The 20536-nt window shown below is 43.8% G+C and overlaps 2 protein-coding genes across 2 annotated transcripts; both read right to left on the reverse strand.

The window, feature by feature from the left end:
* Positions 1 to 624: 624 nt before the first annotated feature.
* LOC308324253 (large ribosomal subunit protein uL3-like) lies at positions 625 to 19345 on the reverse strand. The gene is made up of 10 exons (XM_080776255.1): positions 19212 to 19345; positions 13222 to 13414; positions 11574 to 11742; positions 11005 to 11140; positions 5907 to 6093; positions 4806 to 4966; positions 3901 to 4002; positions 3143 to 3238; positions 1942 to 2061; positions 625 to 1150 (listed from the first exon to the last, which is right to left on the reverse strand). Exons 1-10 carry the CDS (start codon positions 19212 to 19214, stop codon positions 1079 to 1081), a joined length of 1239 nt encoding a protein of 412 aa, XP_080632381.1. The 5' UTR covers positions 19215 to 19345; the 3' UTR covers positions 625 to 1078.
* LOC308324374 (metaxin-1-like) lies at positions 14154 to 15101 on the reverse strand (the record flags this gene model as incomplete). Its single annotated transcript, XM_080776418.1, has 1 exon — positions 14154 to 15101. The coding sequence occupies one exon, from the start codon at positions 15099 to 15101 to the stop codon at positions 14154 to 14156; it is 948 nt and encodes a 315-aa protein (XP_080632544.1).
* Positions 19346 to 20536: the final 1191 nt, after the last annotated feature.

The raw sequence follows: 20536 nt of genomic DNA on the forward strand, positions 1-20536 counted from the left end.
TTTTAGCAAAAAGTGTCCCTTTAACGTCACATGTATGCATGTGAATAATGGTAGCGCACCGCAAGGCTATTCTAGTTAAACGAAACTAACGACATCATGCCAACTACTGTAGATGTGGGGGGAAAACACATTACTGAAATAAAAAGTGATTTACTACAAACCAAACGTAACAAAGCTAACTAAAACTAGCTAATACTATGGAGAAAATGTCCTTAGTTTTAGCCATACATAAATCTTGTATTTTGGGTGGATATGTAATATATATCCTCCATTTTCTTTGTTGTTCTAGTATTGAACTGTGAATTCATCATTTGTTTTGTTGAATTTTACTTTGTTTTTTCCTGGCCTTTTTGAATCCCGCTCCTAAAAAAAGCCAACACTAATCACTAAAAACTAAACTAAACTAAACTAAAAAAAAGAAAAAAAGCTTAACTAAACTAGCAAACCACCTAAAACAAAATAAGTAAAAAAAGAAAATACTGAAATTTAAAACAAAATTTGAAAAAAATAAAATATGAAGAAAACTAATCTTGTTGCACCCGGGACCAATACGTGTAAAATGTATGCATTCACCAGTCGGTCACAACTCGTCCACACGACTACTAGACCACCACTACTACACGGTAACTTTAGAAAGACAACTTTATTGCAAAGTCTCAGTTTAACAGCTATTGTGTTCTTTAAACTTGCAATTTTGAAGAAATAAAAAGAGGAAGCAAAAATTCAGCCTTTTTTGTGTGTGCGGTGAATATTCTTTTTTTTTTCTTTGGTTTAAAACCCATTTTGGGGGCGGGAACCCCTTTTGGTGTTTCAAGCATTATGTTATGCTTTAGCTATTGAAAAATGGCAGATCTATAAGCTCATAGCGCGGCACAGAGTGCCGCACTATGAGCTTGTAGGTCTGCTATTTTTTTAATAAACTGCTCGTGAAGGAGAACACGCAGCATGGAGCTCTGTAGAAGCAGCAGTGTGTGATGATCCGCTCCGCGATAGGCTAGTCAGCAGTGTGTGATGATCATCTCCGCTCTGCGATAGGCTAGTCAGCAGTGTGTGATGATCCTCTCCGCTCTGCGATAGGCTAGTCCTCCACGGGCACCTCTACCGGTTCCACAACAGGGAACTTCTTCAGGGCGTCCTTCTTCAACGGGCCCTGTGTGTGTGCGAACCAAACCAAAACAAAGGTCAGAGGTGTCTATATAGGCTTGTCACAATCATTACGTCAATCGTTTAATCACAATTATATCCACACTTTTCCTGGGCTGTGTGTGCTCCAGTTCCTGTCGATTTGATCCAATGAAAGCCAATGAAACTGGTCAGATGACCAATGATATCCAATGAAATCAACAGGAACTGGAGCACACACAGCCCAGGAAAAGTGTGGATAGAGTTTACAGAGCCTAAAACCCAAACGGATTGGGTGGATTTGGGTTAATATTAATTAATAAATTAATATTGGATAAACGGCGGGTGAAATAATGCGGGAAATAAAGTAATGGCATCTATTCTGTACGCTTATTATAGCTTTTAAAACGCACAAAATCTCGCAATCCGCAACCACCCGCAATCCGCAGGTGGTTGCGAATTTATAAATTGGAATAATTAATGAATACGGGCGGATTATAAATATGGACACGTGGACTCTTTTCAGCAGCGGTGGATGGAGGAAGTACTCACATTTACTACTCAAGTAAAAGTAGCAATACCACAATGAAGAAATACTGCAAATTGCAGTATTCAAAATATACTTCAGTAGAAGTATACAAAAGTACAAAATGTATAAAAAAAAATCATTTGAAATACGAGATCTACAATATATTTTCAGCATGCAATCAAATTCCAACAGGTGCACGTGAGGCGCGCACACATGCGTGTGTCCACGCAAATGCACCCACACACACACACACACACAATCACACACACACACACACACAATACACCCACCATGAACGCCCTCTTCTCCTGTGCGGTCTGGAAGCACCCATGACCGAACTTGGAGGTTGTGTCGATGAACTTGAGCTCAATTTCTTCCTTGTGTTTGCGTGACGTGTGCACACGCATCGACTGTGAGGAGGGGGGGGGGGAATACACAATTATGTTGACATCACTGTTGTTTTTCGGCAGCAAATTTTGATTTTAGTTTTAGTCATAGTCTCTTGAATTGTTTTCATTTAGTTTTAGTCACATTTTAGTCACCTGGAATGTCTTTGGTGTTTTATTCTAGTTCTAGTTTTATTCGACTAAATATATGATTTTTGTTGACTAAATCTACAGTTGTTTTAGTTGACTAAAAAGTATTTCGGCTGGCCTTGATGCCGTCGTAATGACTGTTTACACTTGCTGAAAATAGCCGATCTACAAGCTCACAACGCGTTGCAGCGAGCGCGACGCGTTGTGGGCTTGTAGATCGGCTATTTTCAGCATGGAAACAAGTGTAAAATGACTTACTGGATCTCTAGTCCCTTCCTAGCATTTAGTCTAGTTTTTATTTGTTGACGAAATTGTCAGTATATTCAGTCTCAGTCAAGATAGCTTAGTTTTCATTTAGTTTCCATTTCGTTTCGTCAGTGGAAAAAGGTAGTCGACGAACATTTTTCGTCATAGTTTTAGTCGATGAAAACAACACTGGTTGACATTGATATATTTTTTTAATAATTGATCAAATCAATCCATTCGACTGGTGACCATGGCCACCCCTAACACTAGGCCTTAGTTATGTTTCACCAGTTTCAATTGAAACGGGCCCCCACCCTCAGGTGGGGGGTCTCCAAGCTCCAACTGAACGTCAGGCATCAGTCAAGCCCCCGCCACTCTTGGCCCTCTCTATCTCGCTCACTCACTGCCTTGCTCTCTCCCACAATGTTAAGTTACACCTATTTTATGTTAATAACCTGGATAAATGTGCAGCATAAAGGGGAGACACTTTAATTGATGAGGAGAGGTGTTGTTGTTGCTAACTGTTGTCGAGAGTAATGGCTGCGTGTGATATTGAACAGTCAAACTATTTGTATCAATACGGCTGTATCAACAAAATAATGATGTCATAGGTATATATGGGGGGCATCATATTTGGTCTTGAAACGGGCCTCAAGATTCCTACTGCCGCCAACAGTGAGTATATTTCACACCAGACAGTATAGGCTACCTTTCTGAGCGTGAGGCAGCGTTTCTTGTGGCCGATGCAGCAGCCCTTCAGCATGATGAAGTCGTTGTTCACCTCGCCGTAGTGTGGGAAACCTCCCTATACGGAAAAAAGTAGAAAAAGAAAATAAGTTTTTATCGTTAAAATGTGTTTCCATTGTCAGAGTGGGATACGTGTTTGTTTTTTTATATATCGAAGGTAGAGAGAGAACAGAAGTCTGTCATCACTGCCACTATACAGGGCCGCTTATATTTCCCCTGGGTAATGTTTTCGATTGTTTTACGATTTTTTTAGAACTGTGTTCCAAAAATATCATCCCGGAGATTTTACTCGTATAGATACGCACTAATTTAGTAAAGGAGCTTGCACACAGCTGCTGCGTTTGTCTGATTAGGTCCTTGTAGACTGGTGCGTCTTTCGGGAAAAGTGGTGGAAAGAACAAGCGACTCTGATATTCGGGTCCGAAAACAGCAGTGTGCTGCAGGGACCGACAACAGTTGTTTTCCACCAAAACACAGACGTTATCAAATGTAACACAATGTCATAGAGATAGACCACACAGAGTCACATACCTGACCCCATTTGTTTATTTTTGGGACACATTATGACGTGATTTCTCTACGGGGGATTTTTCTTGGAAAAATAAGTTCCGTTAACCCAGGGGTAGTATAGTGTTGGAGTGACATCAGGACTTATGGGTTCTCTCTAGGAAGAGGACAGTGGATAATGAGGTCATCGCGTGGCCGCAGTATATACCGTACCAGGGGAGTGATGGACTTCTGGGTGACGTCAAAGAACGTGGAAGCGTTGTTACGGATCACCTTGCCGTCCTGCATGTGGACTCCCTTACCCATGCGATACACCTGGGTATACAAGAAAAACACAGTTGTCGTCATCATGACCGCAATACTGTCTGCCACGCAGGGTGCATTATAATAAACATAATAGCATGTCATTTAATTAGATGTTTACGCTATTTATTCATTCATTATTTTCCTAATTTTCTGAGGCGCCTCAGGCCCCTCCTATATATATGCCCAGCTTTGTGTGTCTGTGTGTGTGTGTGTGTGTGTACCCCATAGTGATGATTTGATTGGCTGAGCACGCGATGTGATGTATGATAATAATGATAAGAGCGTGAGTGTGACTTTTTTTTTAATACACCTTTTTCACCTAAATTATAATTGACCCTAATTTAGGACGGAAGGAACCTTCTTGCTGAGCTGCGTGCAGTGGTGGTGGTAGCCCTTGCGTTCTTGTTGAGTTCTCTGTGCGTTGGTGGGGGTATAAGAAAGCTAGATGGCTCACCCACGCTGCTGGCCAATGGAGAGCGACGTTGGCGGCCATCTTACCTCGGGGCAGCATGACATTGTGTCTATGGGGGCATGTACTTTTTAAATAACCATAACTTGCTTAATTTTCAAACGCTTTGGTTTGTCATAAACGTCCGAGACGTCCGCATACATGTATATGCTTTTATATGACATTTGTATTAAACAAATAAAATTAAGCAGATAAGCGTCCTGAATCATAGCCAACACCAACACGTTTGTAAATACGTCAAGATTTGAGCGAGTTATGACTGTTTTTGTTTGAGCTGCCATATAGAACATATAATACTGTACTGTGTAGTATAGCCCCTCAGCAAGATGGCCGCCCTTTATACCTTCTTGTTGAGCTCTGTGCGGTGGTGGTAGCCCTTCTGGCCGGCGCGGGCGATAGTGTAGCTGACCCGGGCAGGATGCCAGGCTCCGATGCACGCCACCTTCCTCAGGCCCTTGTGTGTTTTCCTGGGCAGCTTCTTCACACCCCAACGGCTGGTCACGCCTAGTAGTAGTAGGGTCAGAGACAGAGACACAGACATATAAGTCAACTGGATATTGTGTGTGTGTGTGTGTGTGTGTGTGTGTGTGTGTGTGTGTGTGTGTGTGTGTGTGTGCGTGTGCGTGTGCGTGTGTCTGAAAACGTTTAGTGTGAAAACGTGTGAAATGCGACATCCTCATCATAATTATAGTAGGCTACTTTCTACTTTTGGTATACTTTTAAGTACATTGTGATACCAATACTTTTCTACTTTTACTCGTGTACATTTTTAACTCAGGACTTTTTTTTTTACTTGTATAACAGTAGTATTTCTATACATGGACTTTTACTTAGGTATAACCAGAGTAATCTATAGTAAGAGAGTGGCAACACTATAGCGTTGACTCCAAGGGGCCAGCTATGCACTCCAATGTTGAAGCGCTGGGCCCTAGTGGTAAGAGGAAGGACTGCAGGCGGAGCCGTGGATTCTTGACGAGGAAACCCCGTGCAACCGAGCGCCCAATGTAAAGCCCAGGTGCACTCTGGGTGCACTTCCGCATTTGGACACCAAATTTTGGTGTCCAAATGCGGAAGTGCACCCAGAGTGCACCTCGGTGAAATGCTGAATCAGCGAAAAGACGGTACTTCCGGCAGCCTTCCGGGTGCTTCAAAACGCCACTGAGCAACTTCCACTGACATGAATAGCAGAGGGGGCGGAGCTTCGCGTTAGTTTAGTCTCTATCCTTTTAATACTCTATGGTTGACTCCCATTGTAAACAATGGAATACGGCAGTGCTCATTCTATCTCAATGGGATAGTTCCAATGTTTGGAACTATAGCCCATAAGGCACCCGCTTTGCGGCGAGATCAAAGCTACTCTCCTACTCTACACTCTGGTATAACCCACGCTCTGACCATAATAACCAGCTCCTCTCTCCCAGCCGAGAGAGAGAGAGAGAGATACCTTTGAAGCCGTGGCCCTTGGTGATGCCGATCACGTCGATCATCTCGTTCTGGGAGAACACGGTGAAGACGGGCACCTGCTGCTCCAGGTGCTCCCGGGCCCAGTTCACCTTGTCCGGGACGGTCCCTCCGTTCAGCTGGATCTCCATGACGTGGGCCTTCTTCTGTTTGATGGGCAGCAGACGCATCTGATGGTTGGGAGGGATGGATGGGGAGAGAGAGAGAGAGAGAGCATGGAGAGGCATTGAGATCAGGGATTATTTCATCTGATGGTGGATGGATGGATGGATGGATGGATGGATGGGGAGAGAGAGAGAGCAGGAGAGGCATTGAGATCAGGGATTATTTCATCTGATGGTGGATGGATGGATGGATGGATGGGGAGAGCAGGAGAGGCATTGAGATCAGGGATTATTTCATCTGATGGTGGATGGATGGATGGATGGGGAGAGCAGGAGAGGCATTGAGATCAGGGATTATTTCAACTGATGGTGGACGGATGGATGGATGGGGAGAGCAGGAGAGGCATTGAGATCAGGGATTATTTCATCTGATGGTGGATGGATGGATGGATGGATGGATGGATGGATGGATGGGGAGAGCAGGAGAGGCATTGAGATCAGGGATTATTTCATTTGATGGTGGATGGATGGATGGATGGATGGGGAGAGCAGGAGAGGCATTGAGATCAGGGATTATTTCATTTGATGGTGGATGGATGGATGGATGGGGAGAGCAGGAGAGGCATTGAGATCAGGGATTATTTCATCTAATGGTGGATGGATGGATGGATGGGGAGAGCAGGAGAGGCATTGAGATCAGGGATTATTTAATATTCAGATCAGGGATTATTTCATCTGATGGTGGACGGATGGATGGATGGATGGAGAGAGCAGGAGAGGCATTGAGATCAGGGATTATTTCATCTGATGGTGGATGGATGGATGGATGGATGGATGGAGAGAGCAGGAGAGGCATTGAGATCAGGGATTATTTCATCTGATGGTGGATGGATGGATGGATGGATGGGGAGAGCAGGAGAGGCATTGAGATCAGGGATTATTTCATCTGATGGTGGATGGATGGATGGATGGATGGATGGATGGATGGAGAGAGCAGGAGAGGCATTGAGATCAGGGATTATTTAATATTCATATCAGGGATTATTTATTTCATCTGATGGATGGATGGATGGATGGGAGAGCAGGAGACATCAGTGTTGATTTCGTCGACTAATATAGGCTACAAAAAAAATCATCGACTGCCTTTTTTCACTGACGAAAACTAAATGAAAATCGAGCTATATATGATGACTAAAACTGTGACTAAATATACTGACAATTTTGTCAACAAATAAAAACTGGACTAAAATGTTAGGAATGGACTATAGTGGACAAGAGATCAAGTATAAGTCATTTTACACTTGGTTGCATGCTGAAAATAACAGATCTACAAGCTCACAATGAGTCGCAAAAATATTGACGCATCAAGGCCCGCCAAAATGCATTTCAGTTGACTAAATCAACTGTAGCTTTAGTCGACTAAATTTCAGAGGAATTTACTCGACTAAAGCTACAGTTGATTTTAGACTAACTAAAACATTCCAGGTGACTAAAATGGTGACTATAACTAAATGAAAACTATTCAAGACTCAGAGACGACTAAAAAATAAAATAAAATAATGCTGCCAAAATCAACACTGGGAGGCATTCAGAACAGCATCTGGCTTTCAGATATGACGCCATGTGGAAGTCAAGTCTATGGACTTTGTACTGTATGTTTTGCTTTATGCCCCCACTGACGTGGCAGCCACAGTGGGTGCCCCTCACTTCATTGAAGTGTGATTTTCTTTCTTCAAGAAGGACCCCCATCTGTGGGACCCCAATTTACACTGTTACCGAAGAGTTTATTTTACTCCGAGTGTACGGAATGGAATCATAAGGGTCAATATGGTTCCATGTTGTTCCATGCTGTACACTCATGAGCATGATAAAATTCTCAGTCTCAGTCTATAGACGTTTTTACTTCATTTTGTTATACAGTGAGTCGTGTTCGGTCAAGTTTCCCTATAGTTTTTGAGACCACCACTCCTGTATAGTTAAGTTTGAAAAAAAGGACGAAGAAATAAGGCGCAACAGTTTTTTCAGTGCTCCATTTTGTACACTCTCAGAGTTACAGACGCATTCGGTGGTTTAGACTAGAGAAACAGTGAATTAGAATCGGGTGTGTGCGTGCGTGTGCTGTGTGTGTATGTGTGTGTGTGTGTGTGTGTGTGTGTGTGTGTGTGTGTGTGTGTGTGTGTGTGTGTGTGTGTGTGTGTGTGTGTGTGTGTGTGTGTGTGCGCGTGTGTGTGTATTACTATACTTTTGAGGTCCAAACATGAAGAATTTTCCCAGTATTGACTGTTGTGTCTGATAGCTCCATATTACAATGTCCCATTTGTCCTATATACTCCTTGCTGCTTAAAAATAATTGTAGAACCATTGTGTTGACTGTTATGTACAACTTGACCCCTCTGGATATGGTGATACTCTAGTATGTCACAGTCAGGGACTTTAGTCCCAAGCGAGTGAGTGCCAAGCAGGCATTGGGTTCCATTTTCATATAGTCTTTTCTTTGGTATGACAAGTCATGACCGGTCATATAGCACGTGACGAAGGTCCCAGGACCGAAACATGTCATGCTTTTATTCAACCTTCACTATCAGCACAGAGCACTTTGTGCAGCATTTAAAAATATCCTATGCAGCGAGCGAGTCTTTTTTCTGACTGGCAGTCTTCTTTAAAGGTTTCAGACGTACAGGTTTCCACCCGACAACGACAAATTCCTGTCATATCCTCCTTTGAGTTGTGTGTGTATAGAAACTGACGTTTCAAAACGCACTCTAAAACGCAACGTATTTTCCCCCCGCAGTGTGAATTTTACTACTAAGGATTTGCTACTAAAGATTAATAGCAACATATCTCATGATGATCTCACCACAATACCGTGATCTCCCACAACACTCACTCTTCTTCACACACAGAACAAGACCGTCCGTCTGTGAGTGTATTAGTGTATCTAGCATGCAGGCGCGGCATTTGACTGCCAACATAACGGTTTCCCCCGGGCAGAGTTGGAGCCAGACGATTATTTTTAAACTGCAATTTGAAACTTCACACTTGAGTGCCGGCCGCTATATACTCACCAACAGAGAGGAGGGATGAGGGAGACGTGTTTGTTTGTGAAGTCAAGGGGTTAGATGAGAAGTCTTTTCTTTCCATGGCATAATGTGACCTAACTCTGCCCCTTACCAGGTGCAGGTTATATTGTTTCCCTGTCATTCACTAATCACTAGCTGAGCATGGGACGTGTGCACACATATAGATATCAAAGGGGGCTTCAGCCCTTGCCCTTTTACCCGTCTGCAAAACGACTGCCCTCTCCAGACCACGAATGCAGCATTTTTTACTACATGGTGAAAGAAATACAAATGAACCCTCCTCTCCTTTCCATGCAATACCGGAAGGCAGCATTCATGAGAATTGTTTTTTTTTTCTTCTCCGAAGTCTCCTGAACTTGAACGCCAGCATTTTGTATTGAACTAATTTGTTTCGAAATCCATGTCGTTATACACCGCATCTCCAGTAGATAAAGAGTGCTGGGTTGCGCCCCGGAAATAGCTGATCTACAAGCTCTCAACACGTCGCAGCGCAACGCGTCGTGAGCTTGTAGATCTGCAATTTTCGCTATTTTTGGCCAAAAGTGCCCTCTGCTGAGCAGACAAGCCCAGAGGTTCTCCAATAATTCATGTCAAGGAAAATGTATATTCATATTTGCTGATGCTGTTGTAAACTTGTACCCTATACTACCCTGTACTAGCAGGCTCACCTGCTAGTAAGGAGCCTCCACTGGGAGGACGTATAGAGCTTTCTGTACAACTCCTAGACCAGTGGTTCGCAAACTTTTTTCATGTCAAGGACCCCCAAATTGACACTAATTATCCCGCGAACCCCCATTTGAAAAGACATGCCAGGGACCCCCCATATAAGAGAAGATCTTTACGGCTAGCATGGGTGACTCTCAACCATGTTTAATTTCCTGGACCACCCAGTTTGACATACATTAGTGATTAGTCTACGGACACCCCATTTAATGGCATTTCTATCTCTGGGACCCCCAATTTATATTGTAAAATCAATGTTAATTTAACCCTGCTGACGGGTCCATTTGGTTCCATTTGTACACTCAACAGAGTTTCAGACCCATAAGGGCCCATTTGGTTCCAAACTATCATTTAGCTGGGGGGACCCCCTGGAACTCCCTCAAGGACCCCTGGGGGTCCCCGGACCCCACTTTAGGGAACCACTGTCCTAGACTTCCTATAGACTCCACGGTGGTGGACCCGAGTGCCCAGAATGTGCTATACTATAGTGATATGTTATTAAGATATTCTCCCATATCCATATTGGTTCAAATAACCTTATTTTTTTTGTCATTATAAAATACAAAGCAATGCGAGAGAGGACTATACTAACTAGCCGACACCAGTGGACTCCCATACATGCTCTATAGTCCTATATCCAGTTTCAGAGTCCGTGTCTCTGCAGTGTTGTCAGCTCCTCTGTCGCACCGCAGTGTGTCTGGTGGTGCCTGACAGCCAGCCTCACCCCCCTTCTCGCTCTCTGACCTAGTCCCTGACCCTCGGGGGTGGGGGGGGGGGGGGTGACCTTGTCTGATGTGGTCATTAAAACATGTCGCGGATTGTATATATCTTTAAATTTGAACTTATTCTTCCCACTCTGAACAGAAGTGCTGCACGGGCGGCTGTGTGCATGACTCAGGTCGTCCAATGAATCAGTGGTTCAAATCCTGCCTCCTCCTCCCGTCTGTCCCCACGTCGAAGTGTCCTTGGGCAAGACACTGATCAACCCCACATTGTCTCCAATGAGTCGGTTGGTGTGTGTGTGTGTGTGTGTGCTTGTGTTCGCCGCTTCACCTCCCAATGTGTGTATGAATGAATGAACCATTGAAGATCGAGCGGCTTGCAGAAATCACAATGAAAAGGTCTTTACTTAAAAAAAAAAAAAAAGAAAAAAATGCAATTAATTTGTATATACCTGGGTGTGGACGATGACTCTGATGGCTGAGCAGTACTTCTTCATGGAATTGAAGTCCTTCTCCAGCTGCTTCTTGCCGGCCTCGTCCTGCCACTTCTTGCTGTACTTGGTGAAGGCCTTCTTCTTTCCCTTGGCCCTGCAAGGAACACAGCAAGTATTTTGAATACAATTCCATTTACTTTTCAGTCATATTTTCTGTCGTTAATGTTTTAGTTTTAGTCTATAGTTTCAGTTCACGAAATGTCGTGAGATTTTGTTTATATACCCAGCATGCTTACCCATTTTGACGGGTCATCATGTCATGCTTTAGCTATTGAAAAATAGCAGATCTACATGCTCATAGCGCGCCACCGAGTGGCGCGCTATACGAGCTTGTAGGTCTGCTATTTTTTTTTTAAATCGAAGAACGACTGACATTTTTATAGAATCTGATCTCAGGTCAGAATGGGTTAATCAGACCAGCGTGTGTCCAGTGGAAAACCTCGTATGAATCTGATCTCAGGTCAGAATGGGTTAATAAAGAGCGTCTGGCTATATAAATGCAGCATAATTGTCATTTCTTTGCGTACCAGTTTCTGTAGAATCTCCTCCGGCACTCGTCACTCATGTGCTCGGCGAAGATGGTCTTGAAGGGCCGCAGGCCGCGGTTGGTGGTGATGTATCCCACCAGGCCCACCACCACGATGGGCGGGGTCTCGATGATGGTCACCGCCTCCACCTCCTCTCGTTTGGCCTGCTCTGTGGACACACAAACCATAGAGTATTAAAAGGATAGAGACTGAACTGGCGCGAAGCTCCGCCCCCTCCGCTATTCATGTCAGTGGAAGTTGCTCAGTGGCGTTTTGAAGCCGCCGGAGGGACCGTCTATTTCCACCTTTTTGGGCGCATTTCCGCATTGGACCACCAAATTTTGGTGGTCCAATGCGGAAGTGCAACCGAGCGCTCAATGTTAAAGCCCAGCTGCACGGGGTTTTCTCGTCATGAATCCACGGGTCCGCCTGCAGTCCTTCCTCTTACCACTAGGGCCCAGCACTTCAACATTGGAGTGCCGAGCTGGCCCCTTGATACAAACAAACACAGCACGTTATCCACATGGAATACCGGATGACTCGCCCCGGTGCTTGCCCGTTTTTCCTCCCGGAATTGTTCACCAGTGAGAGGGATCACTTTGTAATATGCTATTGGCTGTTTGTATTATTTTTTGGAAAAATATAAAAAGATACTCCTGTGGAAAGGCTATATTATTTAACTTATATTGACCCTATAAAAAATTTAGTATTATTTAGTATTATGTAAGGTTTTGCCCACTCAAATGGTACCTCGTCAGATAATCCCCCACATATCCTACAACAACTTCTGTGAACAGACTTCACTGTAGTAGCTTTTCATAAATTATATTTGTACTTAGGCTGTCTGCTGTCGTGAAAGTTTATAGTTAGAGAAATTCAAAGTCCAGCCGTCTGCTGTCCAGCCTCTCCCACCCCTCGCTGGGGAAAATTCTGGGAGGAAAACAGAAACGGGGCGAGTCATCTTGTTACCTCCACATGAACCCAATTTAGACCTGAGAAATTATTCTACAAAATGTCTTCTTTAAATCCTGACAGTCGTTGACTCGTTCTCAAAACATATTCATGTCAAGTCAAGGACACCCCCCCAAAAAATATATGTAATTTACCGCCGACTTCCATCTGAAAATATGGACAACATATCTTTCAATAGCTAAAGTATAACATAATGCTTAAAACACCAACGGTAGGCCTACACCAACGAACAAAGCCAACTCGGATCGTGACAAATCATGACAATAATTACAATGCTTTGGGGCCGATCAAATAATTAGTAAGAAGAAAAACAAAACAAATAGTGTTGTATCCCGCCTTTATTTTCTTCTTTCAAACGATTTGATCGGCACAATATATTGTGTTTGTTGTCATGATTTGTCACGATACGAGTAGGCTTTGTCCGCGGCGTAACGTAACCGTCTTCATATAAATACTTTTTGAAAAGCCTATGGAGAAAATGAATGGAGAATCATTTCGTCGTTCTGAAAGGGGGTGGGACTGCGACGCTCACATGCATCAGTAAGCAGGAACCGGGGATATTATAGGCAATGAAGGACCGGAACGTCTGTCGTGGCATTGTTTGAAAATCCATGATCTCGACCGCGGTCGAAAAAAACGATGATGAAGTGTGTATGTATATATACTGTATACGTACTGAGGCCGGTGCGGTGCACCTCCCTGAGGGTGTGGGTCATGCCAGCCTTGTAGCCCATGAAGGCGCAGAGGTGGACGGGGTCGCTGGGGTCATCTTTTGGCCAGGAGCGCGGCCTCCCGATGTGTCTCCTGCTGCGCTTGCGGGGCAGGAAGCCCATGTGCCCATGGCGAGGCGCCTCGAACTTACGGTGAGACTGGCAGGGAGAAACGCACACGCACACACGCGCACACACACAAAACTGTTATATGTATTGTATTTACCCATGTGAGTAATATCGGTAGTCACTGTTATATGGCAGTGCTTTGTGTTGCGATGTAATTTTTATGTTAGGACTTTTAGCCCTGATGAAGAACACTTGTGGTGAAATAACCCTTTAACTCAGAGAGCGCAATACATGTATGTTTACCCTCCGAGTTCAATGAATACTCAGGATTTGCTGGTGATTGAGTTGTTGAGGAATGCATTTCCATTCTCCATTTTGCCCTTTCTTACAAAGCATATATATTTATGGAATACATTTGACGTTGCTTCAGGCATTTTCAATCATTTCAGTCTACTCACCGTGTCACTATGGTGGGCCGTGGACAGCTCAGAAACCACCCACATCATCGATGGGGATTCCAAGCAAAAATACAGCCTCTCTCTTTCTGGAAAGCAGGTCTACCGAACTGTCCAAAGCCCACCAATGAGACACAGGGCACGTTCGGATGCAAACAAATAGGCGAGTGCGCTCCGGTGCGTTATTTCCGAACGCGCCCACAGAGTGCATGAGCAGACAAATGGTACCATTTTTTAGAAGCATTAGTGATATGAGGACCATGCAATAAGCTTTATGCACCCCATTTTGGAAAGAACATGGGCCCCTTCCCTACTTCCTTCAGGTGTTACCGATGATACGAATGAAGGCTCTGTTCCATTCTGGTTAAACAGAGTCAGGTTGCGCTTCTTGTCGGACGAAAATGGCCGAAGTGCTCCTTTAACGCCCCCGTCAGGATGGCGTAGCCTAGCATGGCTCCCGCGGCGAACAGCACCGACAGCAACTGGTTCCGTCTCTTATGAGGCTCGTTGTCAAAGTCACTGCTGCTGCTGCCGCCGCTATCCGTCTGGCCTGGAGACTTGTTACCGGACGACGGAGGCTCTTGTCCTGCGTTTGGGAAGTAGAGGACCAGGATGTTGGCGCAGAACTGTCTCAGGTTGTCCAGGGAGCCGAGGTGTTGCTGCAGCTTCCCGTTGGGCAACTTCATCTTCAACACAGGAGCCAAGTGACCAAACACGTAGGCGTCCAATGACGACGGCGAATCACCGAAGAAGAACTTGTGTGATCCGAGGCGTTGCGATAGCAGGGTCATGCACTCCAGAGCGTCATGGTACAACTCTTTCTCCAGCTGTTCCCCAGGCTCCAGCGTGGGGTCTCCTCTGACCCCTCTGAGTTTGTCCAGCTGTTGGTTGTGCATGCGGTTCGGCAGGAAGAAGTTCAGCGGAAAGGAGATGTTCTCTCCATACCAGCGCCGCGTCACGTCCACATAGTTCTTACCGTCCAACCACTGGGAGTAGATCAAGGCAGGGAGCAGCTTCTCCTCCAGCAGAGAGACAAAGGCTAGGGTGTCTGCTCCCTCCCTGGCTGACAGGTCATAGTCAGCGTTGTATTTCTGTTTCCTGAGGTGAATGATAATATTAGTGGTTTTAGACACGCCGCCTTCCTCCTTGGTCTTCAGTGCAGGTAAAACACCTGTAGGACTCTTCCATGGGTTGGTGATCTTGTGGATTTTGAGAGGAGCTCCAGCAAACTTGGAGTAAGCCAGGACAATGAGAGAGTCTACGTCTATGGAGGGTAAGCCCCAGTCGCCTTTCCAGCAGTACAGCTCCATGGGGGCGGCCATCTTGGATTCTGCTGCTCCCTCTTTTAACCCGGATCTCGGAGTTTGTGTTTGTGTTTATTTTATGAGCTGGCCTCTTGGCCAGTTCTTTATAGAGCACCGAAGTCTGACGTCGTCACTTTCAGTAGAGGGCGTGTATTTTTGCGAACGCACTGAGCACTTACTATGAGACCTATAGCAGATCATGTCTGTGTCCGTCCGTGTGTCACGCTTTTGTGCCCATATATGGAGCTGAGTGATTTGTTTGCGATTGATGCAACACACTCCATATTTGGACGTAAAGCTGCTTTGGGGACTCCTTATATGGTTATGGCTAAGTTAAAAACTTAACTTAAAAATAACTTAACTTAAATATGTACGAGCTGCGTTCGCTTCCCGCGTTTGCGCGTCTTACTGGTTTTAATTGCATTGGGGGGGGGCCATAGGGGGATTTTAGATCGCTTCATATAAGAACTGTGTTTGACAAATAAACCGATCATCTCGGCCTTTCGGTCAGGGGGGTGGCGGCTGTGTGTCGTTAATGATGTTCATTAATATTTCATACAGCCAGTTTCTGGAGAAAATGGAATTAATGTGCAGGCCGCAAAAGCCTTGAATCTACATATGAAGGCAATGTCGCTGCTAATATACGTCACGCCCAGCTGTCGACACATTGCGTTCTGAGATTCCTCGTTGACATAAGCTCAGCTGGTGGTGACTCAACTCGTACTAACCACGAAACATTAAATATAAATAAAATAAAAATAAACGTAATTAACATTCAGTTTCTGTTGTGCGACAGGCAGATGCAGACAGCCGCCTACCCGGAAATGTAGTCTCTGGGTTATTTGACTCGTTTCTAATGATTATTTTGTTACTCTTTGGGTATATTTGTACATTTCCACCTTCAGTCGATGCTTCATATCCATATGAGTGAAAAGGCCGGGGTGATCGGTTTATTTTTCAAACGCAGTTCTTATATGAAGAATAAAATAAAATCCCCCTATGGCCCCCCCCCAATGCAACAAAAAAAATACATGAACCTGGGGACTGACGCCCTCTACTGAAAGTGACGTCAGGACTTCGGCGCTCTATTGTAAAAGGTTATAATAATAGTTTTCTTAACAGCTGGCAGCCCACCAGAACGGTAGAAAACGGTGTTAATTAATCGTCTAGCCTGCCAGAAACGTAGTGTTAAATAGCTCTATACATCCTGATAGCAATCCTTGCTATAGATCTGTGTTTGTTCCATAACAGAGGTCTCCCTAATTGTCTCTCCATGGCTCTGTGATGTCACAGTTAGGTCAGGATATGAATTCCGTCCAATCAGGATACAGAAATCATTTAACCATAATTACTCCACAGGGAGGCTTTAACCCATTCAGGATGGGAACCCGTTTTTGGTGTTTAAGCATTATGTTATACTTGAGCTATACGAGCTTGTGCTTTTTTCTTTTTAATTGAAAATGTGGCGCAAATCTTTCAATATATATATATTCTTTCAGAGCGAGTGTTTTGAACTCAAATCTTTGCTTCTGGAGGGTCACTGGAACAACATATTTTCAGATGGGGGGGGGGGGGGGGTCAGCTGCGAATTACGTGTATTTCTGGGGGTCGTTGACATGAAAATGTTTGAGAACGACTGGCATAGAAACATATTAGGTTTTTTTTTCAGAAAACTGTCATGATTTAGAAGACATTTGTATAGAATCGTCCTCAGGTCTAAATGGGTTTTAAGAACAATACCTCAAAACCAATTTACCCCCATTTTATGACAGTGAGGCTGTTGCAGTGCAGTGGTGTAAATTTATTTATTTACAGTACTAAGTACTGTACTTAAGTACAATTTTGAGGTACTTTTACTTTACTGGAGTATAGTACTATAATATATATCAGATGAAAATATTGTACATTTTATCCACTGCAATTATTTGAAAACCTTTAGTTACTTTGTAGATTTCCATTATTATTACAGAACATGCATTCATCACTTCAGCCCTGTACTTTGGCTATATTGCAAATAGACAATAATACATTAAGCTCAAATCGGGACCTGTTGTGAGCTTGTAGATCAGATTTTCAAAATATGTTTTATACGTTGATCTTGTGAAATGGGACATTATCTGCATGATGAGATCGTTTTACCTTTGATACTTAAAGTACCGGTACATTATGAATGATATCAAATTAAATACTTTTTGCACTTTTTACATTTGAATTCCAAACTTATACTTGTAACATTAGTATTTCTACATTGTGGTATGGATACTCTTCTTTAACCCATTCAGTACGGGAACCCCTTTTTGGTGTTTTAAGCATTATGCTTGTAGATCTGCTTTTCTCTAGAAAAATTGTGAAAATGTGGCACAAATCTTTGAATATTCTCTCAGAGTGAACGTTTTTAACTCAAATCTTTGGTTCTGGGGTGGGGGGGTTGCTGGAACATCATATTTTCAGATGGGGGGGTCGGCGGGCCAATTACATTATATTGTTGTGGGTTCTTGACGTGAAAAAGGTTGAGCACCACTGACATAGAAACATATAGGTTTTTTCAGAAAACTGTCAGGATTTAGAAGACCCGAATCGTCCTCAGGTCTAAATGGCTTTAAAGGAGAATTCCATGCTAGAATGCTTTCTTATCTTTCTTACCTTTCTTTCTATTTTCCCTACCATAAGCCCTCAATGAATTGCATTGCATTGAATGGGAATTCAATGGGGCTATGGGGTGTTATGCTAATTTGCTTATTTCCGTCGAAATAAGTAGTAAAGTGTGCCGCTTGGGATATTATTTACATTATGAAGAGAGGATATATACAAAAAATATATAATTTTGAGAGATGGAAATAAGCGAATTAGCACAATACCCCATAGCCCCATTCAATTCCCATTCAATTCAATGCAATTCATTTAGGGCTTATGGTAGGGGAAATAGCCAATAACGCACTTTTGCACAAAATAACACCTCTTTGGTGGGGACGTAACAACTACAAAGAAAGGTGAGAAAGCTTTTTAGTATATCCTTTAAGTAAAAGTACCGTGTATATATAAACACTGCTCCACTAGTGTGCACACACCACACGGACGGGGCCCACATGCCATTCTGGCCTCACGCCCATGAAGAGAACAGATGTCAGGAAGAGGAGATATCTGCTGCCGCTTGTATTTTGAGAATGAATAGGCATCACTATGCACTTAACGGCTACACGCGGTGTCTGTCCGTCACACATGTATAGCCGCGTTGTGTGCAGGAGGAACCACACTCACACAATATCAATCATCTGTAAACCGTGCAGGAATGACATGTGTTGCTGTCCGTCTTTTTGTATTCTGCACTGCTGTGTTTGAGAGACGAGTATAAACCTCTTGTTTGCAGTTTACATATTTCAAGTTCTTTAAGGAATTACGAAAAGTATGAAACCACTTTGTCTTCTGCTATTCAAAATTATTTCTTGTTGTTATTGTGACTATACAATCAAATCGTATATATGAGATATAGCAATGCAGATTTTGAATATTGAATATTGAAACAGCATAAACTGTGTCATACAATTAAACAAGGGGCATGCGCACCACCATGTCCTATTAGGCCATTAATAAGCATAGTAGGCTATGAATTATTTATTCTGTTTCATTTAAAATTTAAAAAAAAAAGAAAAAAATCTGTTATGGGATCATTTGGACTGAGACAGCTGGACACGTCTACAGCGCAGTCCAAACGACGTCAAGTCAAATCTACGCAACCACGTGCAAGAAAGTGGTGGCCATTTTCACCAATAGTCCATGTGGTCTCATCTTAGACCACCAGGGCGAGAAAGTCTGCGAAATCCTGAGTGTTAATTTAACTCCAAGAGCAAAAAAGAAGAAGAAGAAGAAAAAGGAAAAAAAAAGACTAACTCTGGCAGCATACAAATGGAACCAAATGGACCCTTACGGTAGTTAAGGGCCCATTTGGTTCCATTTGTACACTCTCCCAGAGCTGAATATACTCTAAAGTCACACAAATCAAAACAAAGTCAGGCGACTGTATACGAGCCACGGACACAATTAACAAACAGAGACAGAGTTAAGTGGACACCGCAGGTGTCCCCGGTTAATAAAACGAGGTCAAAGACAAGATAGATATACAGCACTGACCATGTCTGTGTGTGTGCCTTCGTCCAGGCGAGGCACGGAAAGAGAGAGGGACAAGTGCTGATGTCAGGGTCATGCTTAAGACGATACTCTCTCTCTCTCTCTCTCTCTCTCTCTCTCTCTCTCTCTCTCTCTCTCTCTCTCTGGGCTCTAATTCCGTGGTGGGGGGGGGGGGGGCGAGTTAAGGAGCCATATTCACTTTCAAACTTGGTCATTGCTGCCAAAAAAGGGGGGTGGGGGACAGCCCCCATAAGGTCTGGGGAGGTCAGGTGGTGGGGACTGGAGGCCCAGTGAAAAGGAACCGTCTTCAGGAGGAGGGTGCAGAGGGAGGAGTGCACATGGCTCCATAAGAAGACTGAGAAGGGGGAACAAAATAGGACATCGGGGGTGCCTGGTGGCTCATTCAGTTAGTGCAGTGGTTCTCTTATAAATGGGGGGGAACCCCCAGGGGGTCCTTGAGGGGGTTGCAGGGGGTCCCCAGTGAAATTAGGAACAGTTAATTTGCTAAATGGTACATGTATAGTCAATGCCTTCACATACATAACACAGCATGCAAGCTATAGGCACCAACCTGCTCATCGTGAGCCGTTTGGGGTTAATAAGCGTCTTGCTCAAGGACACTTTGACACTAACACACGTTCAACAGCAGTGAACCGAACTGGGAAGCTTCCAATTCACTATAGCAGCTGCTCTACTGAACCACTAGCTGCCACCCCTTTTCGCAGCAGTTTTGCCGGCTATAGACACTATCTCAATGAGAGAATTGGTTTCACTCTCTCCACTGTAACCTCATCTTCCCACCTGCATAAACAGTTGTAGAATTATGTTCTAAATCTATTATAACAACACAAATGTTATCTCTTATTGTGTAGGTCACTGACACATAATTGTTTCACGCATAGGATTTTCAGTCTAATGGTCCTTCACATGAGCATGTTGGAGAACCACACTGAGTTAATGCACTTGTGAATTGCGGGGACCAACGTTTGACACCTGTCAATTAAGTCTCCCTTCTCTCTGATCATATTTCCCTAGGTCTCTCTACACTAAAAGCTAAAATGTATATTTGAAATCCCCTCAAGGTTGTTCCTGAGATATTTACATTCACGGTGTTGGGACGGACGTCGTAGGCCTATACGGATGTACAGACAGCCAACACAAAAACATGATGGCATTGTTGTACTGTATTGTGAAAAGGAAAATACAATAGAGCACATGGTGGTGGTGGACCCTATTGTAAACAAGTGTAATGCTTCATGGTGTCGTCCACAGTTAACAGTTTTTGTATGGATTTGTGCTTGAAATGTATACTGTAATTCTCGAAGCTG

Source organism: Protomyctophum bolini (genome assembly GCF_963924005.1).
Source record: "Protomyctophum bolini genome assembly, chromosome: 11".
Taxonomy (NCBI): domain Eukaryota; kingdom Metazoa; phylum Chordata; class Actinopteri; order Myctophiformes; family Myctophidae; genus Protomyctophum; species Protomyctophum bolini.